The sequence below is a fragment of the Lissotriton vulgaris genome, chromosome 1_2 (assembly GCF_964263255.1).
Source record: "Lissotriton vulgaris chromosome 1_2, aLisVul1.2, whole genome shotgun sequence".
Taxonomy (NCBI): domain Eukaryota; kingdom Metazoa; phylum Chordata; class Amphibia; order Caudata; family Salamandridae; genus Lissotriton; species Lissotriton vulgaris.
The window spans coordinates 55,735,084-55,761,673 of NC_141686.1; the positions used below are offsets into that span (position 1 = coordinate 55,735,084).

At 47.8% G+C, this 26,590-nt stretch overlaps 1 protein-coding gene across 1 annotated transcript in view; it reads right to left on the reverse strand.

Moving 5' to 3' along the window:
• Nucleotides 1–9,812: 9,812 nt before the first annotated feature.
• Nucleotides 9,813–26,590, reverse strand: part of KLHL42 (kelch like family member 42) — a 49,132-nt gene continuing 32,354 nt past the window's right edge. Inside the window, exon 3 of the mRNA XM_086952804.1 lies at nucleotides 9,813–10,335. Coding sequence (XP_086808930.1) covers nucleotides 9,890–10,335 — 446 coding nt within the window. The 3' untranslated portion in view covers nucleotides 9,813–9,889. The remainder of the gene's footprint in view (nucleotides 10,336–26,590) is intronic.

Consider the following 26,590-nt stretch of genomic DNA (forward strand, 5'->3'; position numbering starts at 1 on the left):
AAGAGGGTGTAAGCTTCTTTGGCGCACAGTAGAGGTACATCAAAGTGCGCGGATTTAGTGCAGGCAGCAGCAGTGCACACTACACACATATACTTAGAAAAGCAGTACCAAATGGGCATCAACAATGCAAGTTTCACACACCAAGACAGTTGAGTTCCAGCGTTTTAGTTCATGTGTTTTCTGACTGCAGGGATGCCTGTGTTTATGTGAGTGTGCATATGGAAGCCTGAAACTGACTTACTCTTTCTGCAAGCATGCTTATATCTGTGCCCAGTCCCTGTGTGTAAATGTGGTATAAAAATCAGAATATACTGGATTGGCCAATGCATGTTTTGGCATGGCAGTAAAGAAAGTTCCTCTGGCACATTAGGTGATTTCCTGACAACCATTCTCGTTTGTAACAGTGAGTGTAAGTGGAGTGTGAAGTGTACCGTGTACTCAAAATGCCACTCACTATATCAGAGCTCTAGCAGCCATACGGCTTGTCAGAGGTGGGAAACATCCTAAACCACGATGATTTAACCACGACTCACATGAACAACGAGGGGAGAATAACGAAGAATAATGAACAACGTCGGACGGAACAACGAAAGGCTGAACAACGAGGTATAACGTGTCCTGTATAACGTCACTCCTCATAATTAAGGGAAGATTGGGGGGGCTGGGGGGTCTCCCCCCAAAAAAAGGATAAATTAAAAATAAATAAATAATGGTATGCGTTGTTAACATTTTAAAAAAATATAACATTTAGAACAGGTTTTTTTAAAAATTGGTTTATGCAAGAAGTAATACAAATACAATAGTGCCATCTAATGGCCAAACACGAGATGTTTAATTTCGTGGTTTAGGAAGTCGTGTTTAAAAAGGTAGTGGTTAAAAATAGATCGTGGTTAGGCTTACGTGGTTAAGGCAATCGTGGTTTAGGCAGTAGTTGTTTAGACATACAACCGTCAGAGGTGCATCTGGCATGTGACTGATTCTGCTTCAACCCTCTGCTTCTCAGAAACGTGCACTACATGGACTGTTATATTCCAGCCCTGCCAGCTTGTGATAGGTGCGCGTGGCATGACTCTGGTATTATCTCTGCCCCAGCCCTACTGAACTTCAACAGGTGTTCCTGATATATGGCTCATTCTGCCCCCATGCTGACCAGTAAGAGGTGCACCTGACGTGAATGACTCTGCCCCTTCCCTACAGACCTATCATAGATTCAACTAAATTAGGATTGTCACTTTCTCATGAGAGTGTAAGCTTCTTTGGCGCGCACAAAATGGACACGCTTCAGTCACTGGTGTGCCAGTCAAAGTCTACATCCGTTGACGGTACCCCCAGAAGGTATTCTGCCTTACCTGTTGTCGTAATCAAAAGCAGGTCTGTCACATGCCTCGTTGAAAGTGCATTTGGCGGCAATATCAAGATTCAGGAGAGTACCAGATGAGCAGTCTCTCTGGTCTCACAGACTGATAAAGGAGTTTGTCAAAGGGCTCTTTAGAGCTTTTCCACCCATTCAGCGGCCGCCAGTACCCTGGCACCGCAATACAGTTTTGGCGCAACTTATGAGGCCACCATTCGAGCCTATACACAAGACAGACTTACAATTCCTCTCATGGAAGACAGCCCTGCTGCTAGCCTATACATCGGCGAGGAGGGTTAGCAACATTCAAGCCTTTTCAGTGCAAGAGCCTTTTCTTCAATTTCGCCAGGACAGGGTTATATTACGGAAAAATCCTACATTTATACCCAAAGTCCCTACTTCTTTTCACCTTAACCAGTCAATTAGTTTGCCTACTTTCTTCAGAAATCCCTCATTTGAAGCAGAAAGAGCTTTGCATTCTTTGGACATAGCTAGATGTTTGAAATTCTACATTGAACGAACAAGAATATCCCGCAAATCCAAACAGTTATTTATTGCATTTGAAGGACAGAGGAAAGGGCTCCCTCTGCCAAGACTGAGTATCACCAGATGGATATCATCGGCTATCATGAAATGTCATGAAAAAGCTGGAAAGCCGCTTCATTCCAGAGTGAATGCTCATTCCACAAGAAAGATGGCGACATCGATGGCCTTGTTCGCAGGAGTGTCTCTGCCCGACATCTGCAGAGCGGCGAAGTGGAAGAGTGTGCATTCATTTACCAAGCACTACTGCCTGGAGACTGCGTAGAAAGAGGACATGGCAGTGGGACAAGCTGTTCATTAACGTCTATTTCAATAAGGTATTCTTTGGTTCTCTGTTAATATTCTATACAGTATATATATATATATATATATATATATATATATATATAAGCTCCAAAGTCCCTCACAGGCGAGGGAGCACACGAGCTGCAGCGAATCTCCAGTAGATCAGGCGCAAGGCAGGAGCAGCCTATAAATATATAAAATCTACTATCGTTATAGATGGTTTTAATAGGTTTTCTTTAGAGAACTTGCACAATATGTTATAAGGGGGAATTAGGTTTTTATTCCTATCTGCCCTGTGTATTTTTTTTTTCACAACCAATTTTATTGAGCATAAGAGTATCGAGAATGTGGTATCTTCACACACCAAGATCACCACAACAGTATCAATGTAATGATGACATATACAATAATGAGTGAAACAAGTGCCAATGAAGCTCAGCTTTAAAGATGCCCTAGCAGCCTACCCTAAACCCCAACTACCCCCCCGTACCCAACACCCCCCCCACCACACGTGTACAGAAAGCAACACAAAGAAGATGCACAAAGAAAAAGCAGGTATAGCGCAGCCAGGGCTTTGCCACTCGAGGCCGGAAGTGTCACTGCGATCAAATGTCCTCCTCCTGCTCCGCCGGGGGTTCCAAGGACAGGCCCCGGTAGTCGGCCCACCGCTTCCAGATCTTGAAGTGTTTGCGTGGGCAGCCCCGCGCCTCAAAGACCGGTTGTTCAAGGCACATGAAATAGTCCAGCCCAGCCTTCCATGCAGACAGGGGGGGGCCCTCACAGACTTCCATGCCCGAGCTAGGTCACGCTTGGCCACCACCAGACCCAGGAGCAACAGATGGCGCTTATACATGTTGCCCCCAACCCCCTCCATGATATGCAGCAGGCCCAGCCGGTGGGTACGAGGAAGATCCCAACCCAGGACCTCAGCCAGGTAACTCCACACACCCCTCCAGAATCCAGCCAGGCGACCACACGACCACACCGTATGCATCAGGGAGCCAGGCACTTCCCCACAGCGCAGGCACTCCGGTGACGCAATCAAGCCAGCCTTCCACAGACGCTCACGTGTATAATAGGCACGGTGCAAATATTTGAATTGTATCAGGCGGAGCCGAACCGCAACAGCGGTGCCGCGCGGGGACTCCAGCGCCTCCCTCCAATCGTCCTCATTGAGGGCGCCCACGTCCACCTCCCACGCCTCCCGAAGGGAGCGGAGAGTGGAGGAGCAGTGAATAACAAGTGACTGATAGATCCTAGAGACCTTCTTGTCTCCCAAGTCTCCCATAAACACTTTCGCCTCGAGTGGGCTGAACTCCGGCAGGGAGTCGAGGCCGGCAATGCTCGGGGCAAGGGCATGCCGCAGCTGGAGGTAGCGGAAGAACTGGGACTGAGGCATCTGGAACTCCGCGTGGAGTTCCTCAAAGGACTTGAGGGTGGTACCCGACATGACCTGGCCCAGTTGCGCGATTCCAATAGCCTCCCAACCCTCAAACCCGGCCAGGGCCGCAAGGTCCGGAAGCATGCCATTATGCCACAGCGGCGGTTCAGCTGTTAATTTGCCCCACCAACCCATGCGGCGCAGAGACTGCCGCCACACTGCAAATACCACTTTAGTGACCGACGGCAACCCACGGCGTATACGAGCCGAGTAGAGAATAGTGTGGAGCGTGCGATCTCCCATGAGAAGTCTCTCTAGGGCATAGGCCGGGTCACTCCTATCTCCATACCACCATTCATTGAGGACAAGTAGGTGCGACGCCTGGTAGTAGGAGAGGAGGTCGGATGTGGCCAAACCACCACAGTATGTGGACAGAAAGCACGTCCTCAAGGCCACCCTGGCTGCACCGCCATCCCACAGGAAGCGGCTCAGCACAGAGTTCACCTGGCGGAACCACTCCATGCCAATAGGGTGTGGGAAGTTTTGGAGTTGGTACAGCAGCCTCGGCAGTGCCACCATCTTAAAGATGGCCGACCTCCCAAAGATCGTGAGGGGCATCCTGGACCAAGTTTTAACATCTGTCTGGACCCGTTCCCACACCGGCAAGACACTGCGTGTCCAGGCCACGGCCCGCGAGGTCGAGAGGAAGACACCCAGATACTTCAGGCCATCCGTCGCCACACGCAATTCGGCGGCCCATGGGTCGGCAACCACTCCGCCACCCAAAAGCCACAGGGTCGATTTAGTCAAATTAAGGTGGAGCCCAGAGACCTCGCCAAACCCCCGCATAATCTCTAAAACCCGGGGACCCGAGCGCCGCAGATCAGTGAGGAACAGGAGGACGTCGTCCGCATACAGTGCAATCCTATCCGCCAAGTCATCGTTCCAGACAAAGCCACGTAATTGGGCATCTGTTCGTATCCGCGACGCCAGGGTCTTCATGGCCAGGGCGAACAGGTAGGGGGACAGCGGGCAACCCTGTCGAGTACCACGTCCGATTTGAAAGCGCCCAGAGACCGCGCCGGCCACGCGGACCGACGCCGTAACATTAGTGTAGAGGAGACGAATATACGACAGGAAGACAGGCCCTAGATTGAGGCGGGCCAGCAAAGCAAACAAATATGCCCAACTCACCGAATCAAAGGCTCGGTCCATGTCCGCAAGAAGGAGTGCGGCTTGTTCATCTCTAGCACCCATGGCGTCGACCGCCGCCTGTGCCCGCCGGATATTATGCCGGGTGGCCCTGCGCGGCATGAACCCGGCCTGGTCAGGGTGGACCAGGTCGGCAATGTGAGGCAAGAGGCGGTTCGCCAGGGCCTTCGCCAAGATCTTGGCCTCGATGTTAAGAAGGGAGATCGGCCTGTAAGAGTCGTGCCGGTCCGGCGCCCTGCCCGGCTTCAAAAATACCACTATGTCGGCATGGCGCCAGTCTGGTGGCAGCTCGCCCCTAGTCCGCGCCGCCTCCAGGGCACTGCGAAAGTGGGGTCCCAACTGGACGTGGAACTTTTTATAAAATTCGCTAGGATAGCCGCTCGGGCCGGGCGCCTTTCCAGTGTTCAATTGGCCAAGTGCCTCCCCAAGTTCCTCAGATGTAAGCGGGGCCTCCAAGGCGGTTCTAGTCTCATCAGGGACTGCCTGCGGGAGCAGGTCGTCTAGGTATGAGGCAATCTCGCCCTCCATCAAGGGGTCACGAGGAGCGTATTGTGCCTCGTAGTAGCGGGCAAAGCTAGCCGCCAGCAGACCCGGGTCGGTCATGACCGAGCCGTCATCCGCCGTGAGACCGGGCAGCTCCAGGGGCTGGAAAGTCGCTTGGCAAAGCCTATGCAACATGGTGCAGGACTTATCGCCCCACTGGTACACCCTGCTGCGCGTGGCGAGCCACGCCTGTCGGGCCTCCTCGTATAGGACCGAAGCATACGTCTGTTGGGCCTGCAGGAGCTGTCGCACGACGCCCTCGTCACCCCCGAGCCGACCACGTTGCTCCAGCTCCTCCACGCGGGCTGCGGCAGTCACAATGGCCTCCCGACGTTTCGGCCGAGCAGCCGCACACCAAGTTATATCAATGCCCCGGAGCGTAGGCTTCAGCGCCTCCCACACAACTATTGCATCGACACCCCCCACCAAGTTCTCGCGCCAAAAGTGATCAATCGCTTCGCGTAAGTGCGTCACGTACTCCGGCCTCTGCAGCTGCCAGGCGGACATACGCCAGCGAAAGGGTTGTCGCTTAGAGGGGAGGGTCACGGTGGCCAGGACAGGGGAATGATCTGAGAGGCCTCTGGGGAGTATTGCGGCGTCCCTGACACGACTCAGCCAGGCACCCAGTACAAACAAATAATCGAGCCTCGAGAAGGACCCATGCACCGCCGATACATACGTGAATGCCCGCTCTGCGGGATGAAAATGCCGCCACACATCAATCCAGCCCAGACCACGCACAGTCGCACACAATCTGGTGGGAGCAGCCGCGGGGGGTGGGGGGGGTCAGACACCACAGGAGTACGTCTCAGGCGGTCTAGGCCCACATCCATGACCTCGTTCCAGTCGCCCCCCACCATGGTCAGGACCTCTGGGATCTCGTCCCACAGCGCAAACAACCGCTCAGACAATGCCCACTGCAGGGGGGGAGGGGCGTACACACTTCCAAAGACCACCGGCTCAGATCCCAGCAGGCCCTTGATAAAGACAAACCTGCCCTGAGGATCAATCCATTGCTTCTCATGAACATACGTCACCCTACGGTGCACCAATATGGCCACCCCCGCGACCCCCTCGTAAAGCCAGCATGATAAACCTGTTGATAACCAAACCTCTGAAGGCTAAGGGCTTTGGAGCCCAACATGTGAGTCTCCTGGAGCAGAAGCACGTCCACCATTTCCCTCTTCCCCCACCGCAGCACAGCCCCACGCTTGATCTTGTCCAGAATACCCCGCACATTCCATGTCACCACCCGCAGCGTCTTTGGAGGAGACATAGCCTCAGTAACAGCCATTATCGACACACAGTCCAGAATCCGGCCCCCCTTCCCGCCCTGGCGCAACCCGCAAATCAACAAAAATCAAAACCTCAGACACGTGTGGTCCCACCCCCCCAACCCGCGAACTCAGCAACCCCCCCAACCCAAAACCCCCCCAACATTTGCAACACCAGAACTCTCCCCCACACCCACCACCCCAATACCTCAGAGAACGTTGAAGTATCTGTCGCGGCATGGAGAGACCCGGGCCCAAAACAGAGGACCCAGGGCCCGCCATACCAATGGATCCCAACAACCCCACCCTGACACACACACCACCCCCCCAACAACACTCACAACCGTGAGGGTCTGAGGCCCACAAACAGTACCCCCCGAGCACCACTGCGTCCCCATGGCAATAACTGGAGTCTTCACATGGGAACCGACTGGCACATCAAGGACAGAATGAAACAGTTTCACCAGCCAGAGCAGAGCAGTCCAATATTCAGCATACAGAGTGTGTTCAGTCCCGGCAATGTTCAGCTGCCCGCATCGGAGTGCTCCGAGTCCCTGGCACCACCCGACTGCGATGCACTGGCGGAAGCCGATCTCTTCTTGGAGCGAGACCTCCGATGGCGGCCCCTCCTGGTCTGGCGATCCGTCCGCTCCGGCGACGATCCCTGGGACCTGCCCGGGTCCAGCCCCGGCTGGGCGTGGGGCCTAAGTCGCACCGCTTCATCGGTCCAGCGGAACACCTCTTCCGGTGAATCGAAGAAATGGGTCCGGGACTGATATATCACCCGCAGGCGGGCCGGATACAGGAGAGAGTATTGGAGCCTGAGGCCCCGTAGCTTAGCCTTAGCGTCCATGAAGGATTGCCTCTGTTGCTGTACCATCTTCGTGTAGTCCGAGAAGATCATGATAGTATGATTCTCGAAGGCGAGTGAGCCCTTGTTCCTCGCCTCCCGCAGGATAACATCCCGGTCATGATAATTCAGCAGCCTGGCGATGACAGGTCGTGGGCGCTCGCCCTCCGGCGGCCGCTGGGTCAGAGCCCTGTGGGCCCTCTCAATCACGAAGCATGTAGACAATGCCCCTTCGGGGAGCCAGCTTTCCAGCCACTCGGTTAAGAACCGCTCCATACTGTCCTTCTCGCACCGCTCCGGAAAGCCAATGAAGCGGAGGTTGTTGCGCCGCGCGCGCCCTTCTGCATCCTCCACGCGGGCCGCCAGTGTCTTTTGGATGCTCTCCACCTCCGCCAATCGTTTCTTTAGGCCACCAATGTCCGCCTCGGTCGCTGTGATGCGGGTCTCAGCCCCAGTGATCCGTTCCACCGCGTTGCGGAGGTCCTGGCGCAGGAGCGTGACATCCGCCCCAACCGCCCCAATTTTGGCATCAAGCATGTCCCGGGATTGGGTGATGGCCGCCAGTATAGCTGCATTGTCCGGCCCAGAGCCACCGCTGCCACCGGCCGCCCCCGCGCCGCCACTCGGCCCAGTGAATTTATCGATGGGGCCATGTTTAGGCGGGCCACCTCCTCTGTCCCTGGTCATGGCACACGCCGGGCAGGGCAAACACCACCCCTGAACCGTCGGGCACCGTCACAAGTCCCGGATGAGACGGCCTAGACGAGTCCTCAGAGGAGAAAAGTGGGCCGGCCGCCCAAATCCGGTGTCGCGAAAATCGAGGTCCCGGCGCCACCCAGGTGGGACAGGCCTCACCCGCACTCGTCACCGCGAGCGGCCGTTCAAAGTACAGGAAGAAGCTACGGCTCCGTGGTCTGTGGGCAGCCGTATCCAGCGGGCTGGGCCAGGAGAGGCAGATCGGATGCCACCACCGTCCGCTAGTCCGTCACCGGTCGCCTCGGGGCGCAAGGATCCCAGTCTCCAGGCTGTCGCGGGGCTACGCCTTGCCGTCACTGCTCGCTGGTCACACAGGGGAAGAGCCGATGAGTAGGAGCCAGTGGCACCGTCCCAATCTCCAGGCGATCGCAGTCAGAAAGATGAGCCAAGGGCGGCGTAGCGGATGCCAGCCGCACCCGCCAGATCACAACCGCCACCAGGCGTCGCGAAACTCGAGGACCCCGGTCTCCGGCCGGTCACCAGGCCGCACTTCGCCGCCGCCTCCCTCCGATCTCAGGAAGGGAAGAAATGCAGGATCGACGCACCAAAGTGGACAGGAGACTTCGCCAGATCGAAATCAAACACTGGGCATCAACAGCGGGCTCGGGGGTCAGGATAAATGATCGGATGAAGTCCGGGCCGGCGGGAGCTCTACAAGGCTGCGACCGCCATCTTCGCCCGCCAAGCCACGCCCCCTGCCCTGTGTATTTTAAGATCATGTTCTAACGATGTTTCAGCTGCAGAACTTCCTTCTGGGTTCCATCCTGGAAACGCTGCAGGCTTTGTGGGCACTACTTACTACTCTGATACAAGCATGTGAATCTATGAAAGATGTAATACTGGAGAAGGAATTAGTTACTTACCTGTACACTATAGTTCTCCAGTATTATCTTTCATAGATTCAAATGCGCCCGCCCACCTCCCCGTTTCTCCGGCAGAACCGGTTATCTCGGTATTTATCCATGTCTCTCACTTGGGGCCGGAAATCTGAGGCAGGAAGGTTCTGCTGGGGAGTGTGAGGGCAGGGCAGCAATGCTGATTGGCTGACTTTTGGACCAAACAATGAGGAGGTCTGTTTACCAAATAGTACAGTCCCTAGGAGCTTTTCTAGGCAGTTTTCTTCTCTATGATACTGCTTTAGTCATTCTGTTACCGTGAGACTCCCACCATGACGACGGGGAAGATACAAGCAAGTGAATCTATGAAGGATAAATACTGGATAACTATAGTGTATAGGTAAGTAACTAATTCCATATATATATCTCCACATAAAACCATAGTTCTGGCTTAATTCAATGCGGTGGCTTACACAGTGACAAATTTGATGGTTTGAAATCACAGTACTTCTAAAACTGACCATTTCTGATACAGAAAACTAGGCATTCAAGAACCCCTTTTCAGTAAAACTTGAGCTCTAACAACTTACTTCACCAGCCCGGTTGGAGATTGGATAGGATTGCAAGAAGTAGGCAACGCATCGATGCTGTAGTTGCAATGGAACTGTCAAAATCACAAGCTCAGCTCTCATCAACTTCAGATAGATAAGCTGTTCTGTATATACGGAGTACATGAGCTAACGTAAATATATCTTACATTTTAAAAAAAGATACCTGCTCTTTATAAAGAATGGGATTTATTTTCAGAGTCAACAGCGCATTGCAGTCAGCACGTGGAAGAAATAAGTCATTCATTCACACACTTTTAGGTATATACAAAGAACAGAGCAGCATGTTCTGGCCAGTGGCTGGAAACCTCCTAAAGGGTTCCCAACTGTCATCAAAGAGATTATATTTTAGAAAAACCCGGTGCTCCTGGCTGGTGGCGAGTGTGACATCTCTGCTCATGATGTAAATCCCGTCATTGTGAAGGGAACAAGTCAAATTGAGGCCAGATTTGGAGGTGTTTCCCTTGAGGTAGAGCCATTCGCGTGTGGAGATGTTGTACGATTGAACGGTTAGCATGTCCTCGCTTTGGCAGGTCTTCTTGTTGGAATCAAGCTCGTGGATGCATCCACCAACAAGGTAGATCGTGTCCTCCACCGACAACATCTGCTGCTTGCGAACGTGGAGCGTGCAGTGTTCGAACACAGTCCAAGAGTCCGAGGTGGGACAATACTGCAAAATATTCAGATTCCTGTCTGTGGAAGAGAGAAAGATATATTCAGTTTTACTTGTTCTAATAAGACCTGCTGATACTGTATATCAGGCCAGTAACTTTCGTTTTGTTACACTCTATTAGGCCTATCTACTTTAATGTTAGATCTGGGATGGACTGTGGTTTTGGTGTTGGTTTGAAGGAGTGCTGTATCAAAAATGCAAGTCCAAGCTTGGCCCAAAAGTTACAAAAATTATCCAACTGGCCTTAGTGTGTATGCGGTTATATCTTGCATTATGAAGAAAAGCTCAGTTACCAAAGTTCAGAAGAGTATTTTAGAAGGCGGACTATGTGACGCACTCCATTTATACTGGACTAGCAGCCCGTCCAGACGTTGTCCGGGTATGAATTGCTGCCGGCCAGTAGTATATTTTTTTTTAGGATTTCGTATTGATAGCATTTCTTATCTGTGACAGGCCTGTGAAACGCTCCGATTCACAGTGCACTGCTGATGCACTTAAGAGTGCGCGTTCAGTAGTGTGTGAACTCGAGTTTGCCTACTTTATTTTTCCTTGCAATATTATATAGCGCGAACTCGACAACGTGGCATGAGCACAATTTACATTATAGAAGAACACATTCATTTGTGGTAGGCACGGGGAGACAAAGCGATTTGCCTGGAATCACAGGATGTTGAGCTGATGCCGAAATTCGAACGTAGTTCCCCAGCTCTAAAGTTCGCAATTCTAGAACTTGTGGTTGGAGGTGTGTGTAAAAGTGTATGTCTGTGCTGGCCATCAATGAGAGAGACCTGTGCTTTTTTCAAATGGGTGGTGAAAAAATATGGAGTATGTTGCTGGAGATGTGGGCCGCCGTGCCAACAATGTACTTACCGGGGGAGGGTAAACACCCATTATTCTGCAACTTTCTTTCCGCATACCATCACTCCGCATACTTTCATTACGTAAGTCCCATGACTCCGCAATGCCATTATAACGCATGGCATTACATTTTATATGCTTTTACCACGCATACATTTACAACGAAATTCGTTGTAAATGCATGAATGGTAAAAGCATGTTTTTTAAAAAATGTTTGGATAAGGTAAGTATGGGTATAGGGGTATATATTTTGGGGTACTGAGGTATATGTTTTGGGGTGTTTGTGTATTTTAAGGGTTCAGATATAGTTTTGGGTTATGGGGTAGTTTTATGGTTTATTAATAGGGATGGGTTTTTGGGGTACAGGGGTATTTTTAGGGTTCAGGGCTAGGTTTGGGTTTTGGGGTATAGGAGTATTTTTAGGGTTCAAGAGTAGGTTTGGGTTTTGGGGTACAGGGGTATTTTAGGATTCAGGGTAGGTTTGGGGTACAGGGGTATTTAGGGTTCAGGGGTATGTTTGTTTTTGGGGGTACAGGGGTATTTTAAGGGTTCAGGGCTAGGTTTGGGGTATTTTAGGGTTGAGGGGTAGGTTTGGGTTTTGGGGTATAGTGGTATTTTTAGGGTTCAGGGCTAGGTTTGGGTTTTGGGGTACGGGGTATTTAAAGGGTTCAGGGGTAGGTTTGGGTTTTGAGGTACAGGGGTATTTATAGGGTTCAGGGCTAGGTTTGGGTTTTGGGGTACAGGGGTATTTATAGGGTTCAGGGGTAAGTTTGGGTTTTGAGGTATAGGGGTATTTATAGGGTTCAGGGCTAGGTTTGGATTTTGGGGTACTTTTAGGGTTAAGGGATAGGTTTGGGTTTTGGGGTACAGGGTATATTTATAGGGTTAAGATGGGTTAGTGTTTAAGGGTGTTGGGGTATTTTAAGGAGTAAGGGTGGGTTATGATTATGGGGTGCAGGGGTATTTAAAGGGAGCAGGGTGGGATTAGCACACGATATGAGGCATGGCATGAAAGGCGGAACGTACCACATGCCCCCAGCGTTTGTCACGCTCCCAGCACACGCCCACAGCACAACGCAGACACGCCCACAAGGGACTACTTTGCTGGCACGGATCTTTTACCTTTTAAATGTATATGGTGGGCGTCTGCATAGCCTATGTCCTTCTGCTGCAACTGCCCTTTCCGCTGTATTGGGTGTTGTGATTGGTGCTGTGGTTCCTGAGATTACCCGCCTCAAAGGTTTGGGCTCTCTCTTTATTATATTAGTATGGATTTCTCTTCACCTTGAGCAGGACTACCCATACAATAAGGTTGTTAGGTTTTAGTTCGGGAGGCCGTCGTTTACTAGCACTAAGATGCGACAGGCTACCAATTATAGGATTAGACCTCCTGTGACCAGAAAGTGTGTACTTGTTGTTAGGAAGCTTAACCCGACTCCAAATGACTTAGGCGGTACCATGGAGTAACTAGACGTTGGCAAACTCGTGCCTAACTAGAATGTTCTCAGCACAATTTAACATATCCTCATTTTCCAAGCTACAAAAGCTACGAAACTTACAAAAACTGTATCTCACATAGGGGTTATCATGCATTCAGAAGCACTGTATATCCCTGCTCGGAGACAATCAGAGTAGAAATGTATTGCGTAGCTTTAAAAAGGGCTGTATGCAATAAGAAGTGTACATAACATTAACCACCAAATCATTCTGACTGTGACTGATGCTAAAGTTCAAAAATTAAAAACCTAAGTAGGAGAAGCTTCACTTAAACACATAATAAAACAGTTCAATCACATTGTGTTCCATTATGCACTATTAGGAAAAACCCTTGTTAAAATGCAATTACGGTGAAATGTATATATTAATTTATATATTTAAATACAGGAGGTTTCATAGAGGATCTGTTGAACCTGAAACTTACTGATCACTTGCAAGGTCTTCCAGACGGCATAGATTTAGCCACCCTAACACACACAATGTTAGTTTCCTACGGAAGGCAGAACGCCCGTGCAGGTTTGCCCAAAAAAATATTGGTCCTATTAAAGAAAAGGGTACAACATTTTCCTTCTTGGGTCAGGCTGGATTTAGGCAGATTGATGACTAAAGCAAAACGGCTCCCATGGCCAGTGACATAGATGGCTGAGCTGCTTGACATGACTTTCCAGCTAGTCTGGCGTGCACGATACAAATGTACAATTCATAAACTGGAGTCAGAGAAAGGTGGGGACCAGTGAGCTAACCAGGTACCTTAGGAGTGGCAAGTATTGGATGGAATCGAGACAGTTAACCTGTTTTGCTCTTAAAGGCCAAAACCATGTTGGCATGAAGTAACTGTTCAAAGGCTTGTGTCCTGATATTCCACTTTGGCAGTCTAAATATTTAGATCACCTGATTTCAGGGGTGTCCCTGATCACATGCAAGGAATCATTCGAGAGAATGCTACTTTGGCTGGGTAAGTCTAAACACATCATATGCACTTAAAAAACAGAAAGTGAAGGTTACCGCAATATTCCACTTATCTAGGCGGGATTGCCAGGTGAACACATACTTTAACGAAAATGGCACCAAAACAGAATATTCTTTCTAAAGCGGATGCAAAGGCGAGCCAAGAAAAAGTGTGGCTGGTTCCCCTAATACTGCAGTTTTTAGGCCTCACAACTGCAGCTGCAATGACACAAGCAAAATAAGGTGCAATTGAGCCATACAATAAAAGAAAAGAATTGTCAAAATGGCACAAACCGTAACAATACCTGAATAGGTAATTAGTTGCCAACTATTTTTATTTTAGGCTACCAGGGCTACAGGGTACTTATTATAGGTACAACACTGCAATTTAATATTACCCCCAAAAAACAAATATACTGGCCTTTACTTGTTTAGCAGAGAGTCCCTGTCAATACCGAATTACCCGTCCAACATTTTAAAAAAATGGTTGCTTGCTTAGCATGAAAACAGGAATAGAAGCCAACAGTATATGAAAATGCAATTAGTTTAAGTAGGAATCAAACACGCACGGCATTTCAGCACTTTACGACTTAGCAGCCAGTACATTTTGAAAATTATACATCAAATACACATATATTGCTATCACTAGCTGGGTCAACGCAGGCCCACAAAACCCCTACTTAATTTGTATACTCCAAGTTAAAATTAGAGCCTTGCGAGACGGAAAGGTCAGATGTCAGTAGGTCATGCAGATAAAATTCTGCTCACTCTGCAGGGATTTCAGAAAGCGGGCCTCACTCGCCAGTGACCCTCCTCCCAGGGAGTCTTGAGAGAAAATGAGACTGCTCTCGCCTCAGCCTTTTGTGGGTCTCGCCTAGCAACGCAACGCAGCGCATGCGCTGCACGCTTGCAAGATCTATGGTCGTCGCTTTTGCCTCGGAAGCGAGGTGAAGATCCACCCATGCTTTTCATTGGTCTGCGTCTAAAATTGTGTGCTATTGACTGGAAGGGAGGCCTGTTTGTTCCCTCCCTGTCTCCTGTTTGCCATGCCATCCCAGACAGGAGATTAGCACGCATACGGCTCACAGCTTTTCAGCACAACACGGGCATGGCGTGCTTTCACTTTCCCTCCCTCCCCATGTCAGGCCCCTCCTTCTTCCATGGTGTGCCAGTGCTGGTCAGAGCCCGAGGCGCCGTACCTCTCCGGACAGGAGATTGTGCATGCGCCCGTAGTCTTGCGTCCTTCTCACTTCCACATCACCTCAAAAGCTCCTGGGGACCCTGCATGGCGTCTCACGTAGAGGATTACTAGCACGCTTGACGCGAGCTGCTGACTTCAGAGCTGGGGGGAAGCAGGCAGCAGTCTCGGAGTGGGCCCACCGTTCTGTGATTCTGGGCAAGTCACTAATCCATCTCTCTTTGGCCTTTTTTATCCCACTTAAGGCCCTGGCTGAAATGATTACCAGCCACATGGGCAGCCCAACATACCTGAACCAGGGGCACTCAGTGCATAATCCCAACAACGGTTCAAGAAGCAGTTTGCTTAAATATACAATATCTACTCACTGGTAGTCCTACCAGGTTTGCGGTTCATCCATGCGGATACACAAACCCCATTTATTGAGCCGTGCACAAGCATGCCGAGACTTCCAGAATTTTGTTGCTGCAATTAGGACAGGCTCGGAAAGCGGACGCTTCGATATCCGTTGATGCTTGTTTTTTGTTCTATAAGCTGACGCAATTATATTTACTGAGTTCCGTCTGTTTTCTGTCTTATCTGCAAGGGAAATTGATGCAGGCACTATCGCAAGTTTTACAAGTTAAAGCTATTAAGGTGTGGGGTTCCCAACGGAAATCTTAACTGAGTTAATCCCTTCCGATTTAGATTTAGCTTTATACATAAACAATGGTTGGCCCCATCACTTTTCACTGCTAAGTGTTTATTATTGCAAACTCCATGTTACTTGAATTCTGAGTTTTGCTTGTGTTGGTTAGATAGTTGAGCTTCTTAATTTAGCACTGCTAAGGCTATTTTCTCATTTTTTAGCCTATTGTTTTGTGGAAGTATCTTGGCGATTCGCTCACCTGCCATTGGATTTTATCTTCCAATTCATAAGGATAGATGCAGCCAATTTAAAACCGAGGGGACTCTACTCGCCCTTTTTATAAGTAAGTGGTTGATCTTTTGGTCTACAGTTCCTAAAGGATATGTGGAATTGTTTCTTATTGTAGTTTTTCTTCTAGTAATCTTTGAATTTTCTTCTTTGACCAACTCAAGTAAAGAAGGTTGGAGTGCTCTTTTTACAGGTGAGGTTTCATGTCTTGGGTTTTTGACACTCTGGTGATGGCACCTTTTTATTACCTTGTGGTCCACTGGGTATGTAGAAGGGAGTTTTTAGTAAGCTTTCAATTGGGTATCTTTGGATGCTTTACTGCACATGTTTTCTTCTTTCTTTCTATTATGTATTCTGAGTAGGCCTTTTCTTTCATAGGAGTCCACATCTAATAATTGTGTCCCACATGCATTTTCCATATACAGAATTGTGTGTGACGCTCAATGGAAATCTTAGTACAGATGATGAATAATTCCACAGTGGTCAAAACCCCATTGACGCTTATGTGGCCAAAAATTAACGGAGGACACATTCATTTTGTACATGTTGTTCCTTTATTGTAACGTGTATTTTTTTTGTTTGCCACTTGTATGGTTTGTGATATGTATTGTTTGTATACCTGCATACCAGCATTTAGTCTTGAGCGTTATTGTCTTAATTGTTTTTATAATATGTACTAAATTTGCAATATTTTTTCAGAAATTGTTCTTTTGCATATGGGCTTCCTCTTGCTTGTGATCTGGATTTATGTGTAGATATTGTATATTTAAGCAAACTGCTTCTGGCTGAAATGATGTCACTAGGTGCACTGCCTCTCAGCAGCAGTCTACTTGTAAAGCTCGCGCACCATGGCCAGTCGCCTCCGATAGGTGCCTCCCCAGTCGCCGTTCCACTTTCATCGGTAATCTGCGCCCACTTCCCCGAGAGACGTGCAAGCAGCACTAATGGCACGTCAAGGTGGGGAGCGCACCCAATGTCATCAGCCCTACCTGTTTTTTGAGCGCCATTTAGTGGCATTCCAGTCTCCAGGCTGTGCGTCGCAATGAAAAACCTGTTCCCCACTGTGCACAATTTCATCTTCCACACAGCGAATAAACCACAGCACTCAATCTCCACCCGAATTCCTTTTTCAGTACAGTGAACAGTCCCTTTGCCCATGACACCTCACCCAGTGTTCAAAGGCCGATCACCCCTTCTCCACTGTGCACAATCTTCACACACACAGCACAACAGTTCTAAATAAACACCCCCACTAGCGCAGTACACAATATCTGCACGCACACCCCTCATTCCAGTGCTCAACCAATGCACAATATCCACCACAGCGCATGGTTTCCACTTCCACACTGGGTTCAAGTCAGCACCCACTCCTTCCACCATTTACTCCTCTCTAGATGTCTCTTCAATCTTTCAGTGCTATGAGCTCATCCCATCTTTTAATCCAGGAGCTCGCTGTGCATCACAGCCTGATGGGTGGGAACCTTCATAATATTATGGGGACCTTAAATGCCCTCCCACTGCGCTACACTGTCAGTGAACACTCAACAAAGCTACAATACGTACAGAGAGCCTGAGCCGACCACTTTGACGACCTACATACGAATGAAAGTGAGGCCCAAGCGTTTAGAGTACATTGTAGTGGCCATTTGGGCGATCCCTGCACCAACCTTTATTAGCCTTCTCGAATGCGCCGATTTTGTATTCAAGAGAGAACTGCTAAATATAATCCTTCATTAACACCAATACGGCTAATCTTCCATTCCGTCACATGAGTGGTCCTACCAGAAATCTTAATAGGCAGGTGATGATTTCTGTCTGCAGTGGATTAGGTTTCTAGATCTAATCTTGGGCTTACAGACATGAACAACTGAATAAATAAGGCTCATGGGCAAGCACAGTGGATGGAAAAACAAAGGGCAAACATTTTTTATATACCTTTAAATAAATTCAAATACGAGTTAGCACTAAAGGGTTTGGGGATGTGGCTGTTTGTCTTATAGTCAACAATAAAATAGAAGCATATTTTCTTGTAAGTGAGTTGGGTTGCTATGTGGCATTTTCCAGTTTCGAGATGCAGTGCTAAAAGAGAAAGAAAAATCTACAAGTGAGTTTTCTTCCACCTTAGAGAGAATGAAGGAGTAAATGCGGGCAGTGGAAGTTACTTTAGATTTAACATTTCCTTCAGAGATTGGAGGAGAATGTGTTACCACAATACCTTTTATTTATATTTTGGATTTTTCAAAACATAAATAGAAGGCATTGTTCTATACCATGCCAATAGCTCAACCTTGCATAAATGCGAGACCTATTGCATTGCAAATGCTTGTTAAAAGGATGGGACAGACGTCACGAGGAACATGCAGTCCTCTCCCAGTTCAGCACAATCATCCAAGTGAAGCACCCGCAGTACCGCTGCTTAGCAACAGGTTTCCATTATGTGCCCTTGTAAACCTCTAGGTTTGTACAGAGTCCTTAGAGGATGGAGCGGGCACTAGAACAGACAAATACATTTAAAAAAATCTCCGTCTATTCCAAAGTTGGGACTGTGTACTCATTTAGAACATGTGCATGGATTACAACGCATCAAATGCCAAGGGCCGCAGAAGTGTTTGGGCTCAAAGACATCAGAGGGGTTGACATCTTGCCATGCCCTTAATCAGAGCCCTTTTATGCTCAGGAAACAGAGAGCTTTAGCACAATGCAAGTTTCTATACTCAACACCAGAAGCTAGAAATGCCTTTCTCCATCGTCTACCAGACACCACATTGTTCCTCTGAGAGGCACTTCACAGGTAGTCCAGAACACGGCAGCGAGGATGCTGCTTTAGATACCCAAGTATCAATCTATATCTGTTTCACTGGCCGCTCTGCATTGGCCCCAGTCAAACAAATAAATCAACTGAAGTTCCTTATTGCTCATAGAGCATATCGTAAAAAAGGCCTTCAAATACTTAATTCCACGATTTGACCCCATACGCCTAGGAGATCGCTGGGATCAACCTCCATAAACTTAGCCAACATACCAAGAGTGCGAAAATTAAGATGTGAAGATAGATTTCTATGGCCATTTTACAATAAGTGCCCCGGGGGTGCAAGGGCATTTGCGCCCGCTTTGCGCACTCCGGGGCACTTTGGTATTATAGTAGGGTCGCAGACGCTTGTGCGTCCCCTTCACTAATACCTATAACGCTGGTGCACTTAAAGTGACAGCGCTACCTTCAGAGATAGCGCTGACCGATGCAAATGAGGGAATTCCTTTGAGTCTGTGGCCGCTCCATATTACAGACACGGGCGCAGAGACAAAGAAGCCCTCAGGAGGTGCACTGACGTGCGCCATTTAAAAGGTGGCACACTGTCAGTGCACCTCCTGACAGCAGCCCTCTACAGGGGGAAGTGGGGGTCCAATGCCCCCCCCAGACATCTCCTTGCAGACGTGTGCAGTCACTGACTGCACCAGCCTGTAAGGGGATCTCTATTCTCCTGAAATAGTGCAGGCGGGTACCCCCTGCACTGTGAAAACGCGGAGCAATGGCTCTGTGTTTTCACATGAATGCGCTGTCCTGGGGGCAGCGCGAGTTAGCCGCTGCCCTCGGGGCAGCGCATACATCCTAATAGGGCGCATTGTCATAGTTTTCGCCCGGTGCACCTTTTAAAAGGTGCGCCTGTTGCAAATAATGACAATACATAATATGGCCCCTAGTGACAAAACTGTGGAATGACAAGGCTATTAGGTTAAGGGAGATGGAGAATGAAATTTGTTTTAGGAAATTATTAAAAACATTGCCGTTTTGTTAATTCAGACTTAATAAGCATAGAGTTGGGCTTCAGCCGCTTGCGATTGGAGGGTAGCCAAGTGCTTGGACTCAAAGACATCAGAGGGGTTGACATCTTGCCATGCCTTAATCAGAGCCCTTTTACGCTCAGGAAATAGAGAGCTTTAGCACAATACAAGTTTCTATACTCAACACCAGAAGCTAGAAATGCATTTCTCCATGGCCTACCAGACACCACATTGTTCCTCTGAGAGGCACTTCACAGGTATAGGGCGCCTAGTCATAGTTTGCGCCCGGTGCATCTTTTAAAAGGTGCACCGGTTGCAAATAATGACAATACATAATATGGCCCCTAGTGACAAAACTGTGGAATGACATGGCCATTAGGTTAAGGGAGATGGAGAATGAAATTTGTTTTAGGAAATTATTAAAAAAACTTTGCCGTTTTGTTAATTCAGACTTAATAAGCATCGAGTTGGGCTTCAGCCGCTTGCGATTGGAGGGTAGCCAAGTGCTATATAAGCATGAATGAACTGAATATGCCATCCTACGCCTTAACAAGGAACTGAAGTTATTTCACAAACCACCACTAACTACCCTGATGGAACTCCATTTGCTTGCCCCTTCCATGAGCAAATCACCTTGCAGTCCAGCTGCATCATCCCAAAGACAAGCCCTATCTGGCTGACAAGCTACCTGTTAACTCTTTATCCAACTCTTTCAAAATCTCATACAGAAGTCCTCAAGACTTCCTGTTTATTTGTAATCTCCATTCTTGAACTAGCTGATGACATACATCTATATGTAACTATATAGAAATACAGTTATAGATATATAAGGAGATAGTCATAGATCTGAATTCTTACTTAACCTCAAGGTCGTAACCTCCTCCCCAGGAAGTTAAAGTGGATGATAAATACCCAAAAAATAGCTGAATACACAGAAACGTCTCCTGCTAACAAATACCAGGAATCACTCACAGACTGGAAAAAACAGATTACTCTCATTGGTTTCACCCCAGATAAACCCCTCAAGAATTCACATGGCAGGCTCGTATTTGTCTCAGAGCACGTTTGGATTTCTTGTTCATAAAATGCTTAGTTTTCCTTGGCAGATTACTGTAATTTGAAATTATTCTGTGCAAAACATTCTGTGCATCCCTAAACCCCATCTATGCACCAGTCCATCAACCCACAGTCCTCTGTCCATTCAGATTCTACTCGCTCATCTATTTATCCTCCCATCCACAGACACACATCACATCTCCATAACATTTACCCCCACCTATACATCCATCAGCCCATTACAATGCACCCATCATCCACCATCCCCCAAACACATATCCATGCCTATGAGTTTATCTGTCCGCCAACAAACAAATATTAATCAATCAATCCAGACTTGCACCCATCCATCTGCCCTCCCATCTCTAATGCAGTCACATCCAACCAATCACCTCTAGCCAACATCTATTCATTTGTGTCTGCATGTGCCTGTATATGTGTTTTTTGACCAATTAAGCGTTTCTAAATATAATGTCTGTGTATATTTGCATCAGGTGTGTTTTGTGTGCACAGGGGTCGCTGCAAGTGGGTTTTCGATCCGTGGATCCCAACACATGGCCGTAACAACAAAGAACATGTAGCCATAAATCAGGTCGAACCTACAGGCTTTGCCAAAATGTGTTACTTTTATTCCTGTAGCAGACTTTATGACTCCCGAGAACAGAGGTAGCAAAGGTCAGGAGGATGAAATAGCGAACGTAAGACAGCAGTTGCAATCTATAAAGAACGTTCATAAGAACAAGTTACTGACACCTCTTTAAAAAGGATTATCTACCTAACCACCGATTACCCACCTTTCAATTACCCGTCACTAGATTCGATCCTGAGACTCGTTTAGGTCTCGACTATTATATCCCGCAGGGATTAATAGGCGAGTGTATAGTAGTTGAAACTCTTTGATCAAGCGGACTACGTGCAGTTCATGTGACCCAGTCGTGTGAGACACGCGTCCACGTCAAACCCATAAGCCTCGCAGCACCAGACTTCAATGGAATGCCTCCCAAGCTGCTCCCCCGCCAGTGACGCTTCGCCAGCGCGCGCTTGGCCTCACTCACACCCCATTTGCTCGTTCCCTCCCACTCGCTCGCTCCCCTGCTCCAACCTCGCACACCACCATGCTCCTTCCCTCCAACTCGCTCGCTCCCCCGCGCCCCCCCCGCCTCCATCTAAGCACCCGCCCCCATCCGACTTGCATTACAATGAGTTTTGCTCTGGGCAAGCTGCTGCAATCAGCGGATTCTGACAGGAGCCCCTCTCTCTTGTTCCCCAGTACATACATGCATTATTTCTGCTGCTCCCAGGCGGGATTTATAGAATAGCCCGTGGCTAGGTGCTACCAGAATACCTTAGGAAGGGACAAAACCTGCTCCACCGCCCCCCCCAGCCCCATCCGCCTCGCACACCACCATGCTCCTTCCCTCCCACTTGCTCGCTCCCCCGCCTCCCTAGTCTGTGCCTCGCATCATCGCATCAGGCCCCATTCATTGTAGTCAAGATGTGATAACATAACAGACATCTATGACTCATGGGATGTACTTCTCCGTTAACTTAGCTGTGATTTCCAATACTTGACAGGGGGCAGCGATGAAAGGGTAGTGATAAATTTCAGGGCGTAGAGTTCTTTGTAAACAGGTGAAAGTGGTACCAGTGGATCACTGGGACCATCCCTGGGGGAACTCCATTTTTTCTCTTAGTGAAATAAGAGAATTCCACACAAATTTTTTTCCGTAGTGTAAGAAACAAATGATTTATTCTTTTTGTTTTTGTTCAACACAGTTCATAGTGAAGTAATCAATACTGTTCATTTAATAAGGCATCATAGTTTTGTCATAGTATCCAATGCATTTCGGGCCGTTATCTAGCCCTTCATCAGGGAAAAACACGTGTTGATCACTTCAGCGGCTCCTGCTGCGTTATTCTCCACTGCGGCTCCTGCCGCGATACACCCTGCTGCTGAGCCGCAATGCAGAGGGTTACTACGGAAAAAAAATGTGTGGAATTCTCTTATTTCACTAAGAGAAAAAACTGAGTTCCCCCAGGGATGGTCCCAGTGATCCACTGGTACCACTTTCACCTGTTTTCATAGGGCGTTTCTAGGGGCTACATCGCCACCTGCGGAGAACCCAAAAAATAACGAACATTGAATAAAAACAGCTGTGCATCCACCCACATAACTTTTTGTAGAGTTCTTTGTCACATATGAAATGGTGCATCTTATTTGCTAATTTAGCCTGGTAAGTTAATGTGAGGATTCTTTAGTTCATAGCCACAGATAACTGAACTATTTTTACATTCCAACTGGGTCAGATGTCATTGGCCCTGAGCATCACTGTCAGTATCAGACATAGTTGCACGTAACTCTCCCCGATACGCGTTCCATTTCCCCTATATTTTAGTGCATTTGTTCAGACAACTCTTACTCTTATAGATTACCACGCCACAGCATCACTCGGCACCACTGAAGGTCACAGCAACACACAGCAACACTCAGCGCCACAGCAACACTCAGCGCCACAGCAACACTCAGCGCCACAGCAACACTCAGCGCCACTCAACGCCACAGCACCACTGAACACAGCATCACTCAGCACCACACCATCACTCAGCACCACACCATCACTCAGCACCACACCATCACTCAGCACCACACCATCACTCAGCACCACTCAGCACCACTCAACGCCACAGCACCACTGAAGGCCACAGCATCACTCAGCACCACTGAAGGCCACAGCATCACTCAGCACCGCTGAAGGACCCACAGCATCACTAAGCAACGCTGAAGGACCCACAGCATCACTCACAGCATCACTCAGCACCGCTGAAGGACCCACAGCATCACTAAGCAACGCTGAAGGACCCACAGCATCACTCAGCACCGCTGAAGGACCCACAGCATCACTCAGCACCGCTGAAGGACCCACAGCATCAGCACCGCTGAAGGACCCACAGCATCACTCAGCACCGCTGAAGGACCCACAGCATCACTCCGCACCGCTGAAGGACCCACAGCATCACTCAGCACCGCTGAAGGACCCACAGCATCACTCAGCACCGCTGAAGGCCACAGCATCAGCACCGCTGAAGGCCACAGCATCAGCACCGCTGAAGGCCACAGCATCACTCAGCACCGCTGAAGGCCACAGCATCACTCAGCACCACTGAAGGCCACAGCATCACTTAGCACCACTGAAGGCCACAGCATCACTTAGCACCACTGAAGGCCACAGCATCACTCTGTGCAACCATTCAACAACAACTGGTTCTAATAAGTTCTCTCAATGTTTCAAGCTTTATTACAAATGTCACAAAAAAATGGTAATATTTCATTCGGTTCTTGGATTTATCACAATAAAATACACTGAACATAATCTTCCCAAAAGTTATTTACAAAAGTTTAAGCTATTGCCATTATAAATTACAATAACTTATTTAAGTATTAATTATTAAAAAAAATAAAAGCAATTGTTATTTGTAATATTATTACATCTAAGTCATGTGAATACAACACATATTGTATTACAACTGCTATAGGTGTCACGTTTGCGAAAGTTAAAACTATTGGCATTGTAAATGACAAAGCTATTAATTTCGCTATTTTCAAAACCAACACATAAATAAAACATTTGTCATTTACAATACTAATAGCTCAAACTTTCCTAATGCGAGACCGATTGCATTGCGAATGCTTGTTTAAGTAATTGCTTCCGCATGCCGATTGGTGGCCCCATTGGACTTCATGTTACCTTTATCTCACCTCTAGAAATGATGAGACAGACATATAAAAGGCATCAGCCGTGAGCACCGACATCCGTTTACAGAAAGCATGCCACACTCATAAACACAGAGCATCAGAACACTGTGCAGAGTTTTCAATGGAACCTTACTAACACATAGAAGTTCACTCGACAGAAAGGAGAGGTAGGGGGCACCTAGGAATCTGTGAGTTTGTTTATCATTCAAAACATACTCGTTTTAGTGGGGAAACATTTTCAAGAAGGCATTCAAGTTAACCCAATTAGCCTCATATCCCCTGTTTAAAGCAGGTTATAATTGTATTTTTCAGATAATAAAGACAGTTTAGAGTCAAAAAGGCCCGAGGATGCACACCTTTATTAACTGGAGCAAGCAAGACCCCCATGGAGCATAGCTAGCTGATAGGATAAATGATGGTACCGCACAACAGCAGCATATTCTCACTCGTGTTAAGGACAGAGATTGTTCTGGTGCATCCAGTCCTGCAAATGGGTCAAGCAGACAAAAACTTGTTAATGCCAGATCTTTCTTGGATACTGAGGAGGATCTGGGTTTTGATAGCTCAGGTGTAAAGATAGAAGTGGCCAGTACAAGGGGAGTATAAACAACAATGGAAAGTTGAACATATAAAGAATGAAGAAAATTGGCATGCGAGTGTAGGTGCGACTCCAGAGGTGGAATCGGTGTTCATGAAAAGGCAGAACAATCATTTTATAGGGTGGGCTTACCAATTCCAATTCAAAAATAGAATGCTTCCCTTAATAGTGCACTTTGTAGGTTTTCCCTTTCCCTGTGACATCAGCAGTGGTTTCCAGTCCAATTCCAGAATCAAATTTGAAATGTTATGTTATTTACATTTGTTAAGCACACATATCACCCAGAAGGGTCTCATGGCGTTGTAGCGGGTTCGATGGAGGGGGATCATTCACGGCTTAAGAGAAAAGAAACAATGTCTAAAAAAAGTCAGGCTTTAAGCTTCATTCTGAACAGTCTGTGATCTGTAATAGTTCGAAGTTGCATTGGTAGCACATTCCAGCAAAGAGGAGCTACGTAGGAAAAGGATCTGTCGTCATTTCTGGTGGTACGGATCCTGAGAGGAGTAAGTAAAAATGTTGTCCCCGACCGGAGATTCTTTTTTGGTACATACCAGTTGCGTTTTTTGGCCAGATACCTCGGGCATGTGTGTCATGAGATCTTAAAACGAACACGCTTCCTGATAGGGAGCCAATGCAGGGATTTCAAGCTGTGAGCTGATGGGGACCAGGATGGAAGATTTAACACCAGACTGGCAGCGGTATCCTGCAACACTTGGAGTCTGGTATACAATTCCTTATTAATAGAGGCCATCAACGCGTATCCATAGTCTAGACAACTAATTATTAAACCCTGGACGAGTGATTTCCTTGGTTCCAAGGGAATCAATTGGAAGATTTGACGCAGGGTTCGCATAATGCCATAGCAGGTGGACAGGCCATGATTTACTTTGTCCTTCATATACAATTTGTCGTCTATTTTTACACCAAGTTTTCGTACCATGGGCTTAAGAGATGGACAGAGGCCTAGACTCGCTGGCCACCAGTCATTTGATCAAAGTTAGTGTGCCTTTCCAAATATCTCGGCCTTACTTGTGTTTAGCTGAAGATGGTTAGTTTGCATCCAGGTGTTTATATGAATCAAATAGCTTTTAAAATCTGTTCTGGTGTCTACTGGATTAGGTCCAAGGGTGAATAACAGTTGCTTGTCATCTGCATACAAAACTACATCAAATCCATAAAATCGGATTATCCTTGCCAGAGGTGCAACATAAATATTAAAAAGAATGGGGCTGAGAATCGATTCCGGAGGGACTCCCTGATCTAGCATCAAACTGCAGCAAACTAGTGTGCCTAATTGAACACTAGTAGATCAGCCTTTTAAGTAGTTTTTCTGCCAGTTAAGGGTTTGGCCAGTCTTATGTTATCGACGACCTCTACCAGGGATGTTTTGGTGCTATGACCAGCCCTAAAACCTGACTGAGAAGGGTCTAGAAGTGATGGCTTTCTAGAAAGGTTGTAACTGTTTATTAACCAGGGACTCCAGTACTTTTCCAAAATAAGGAAGTAGAGATATTGGCCGATAGTTACTGGGCTCTTTTGGATCTGCGGTTTGTTTTTTTAAGGATGGGTTTGACCCTAATGATTTCCAATTAATTGGAACAGTCTCCTGATTTAAGGACATGTTAAGACGGTCGATGAGACCTTTGAGAAGAACAGGGCAGAGAACTGGA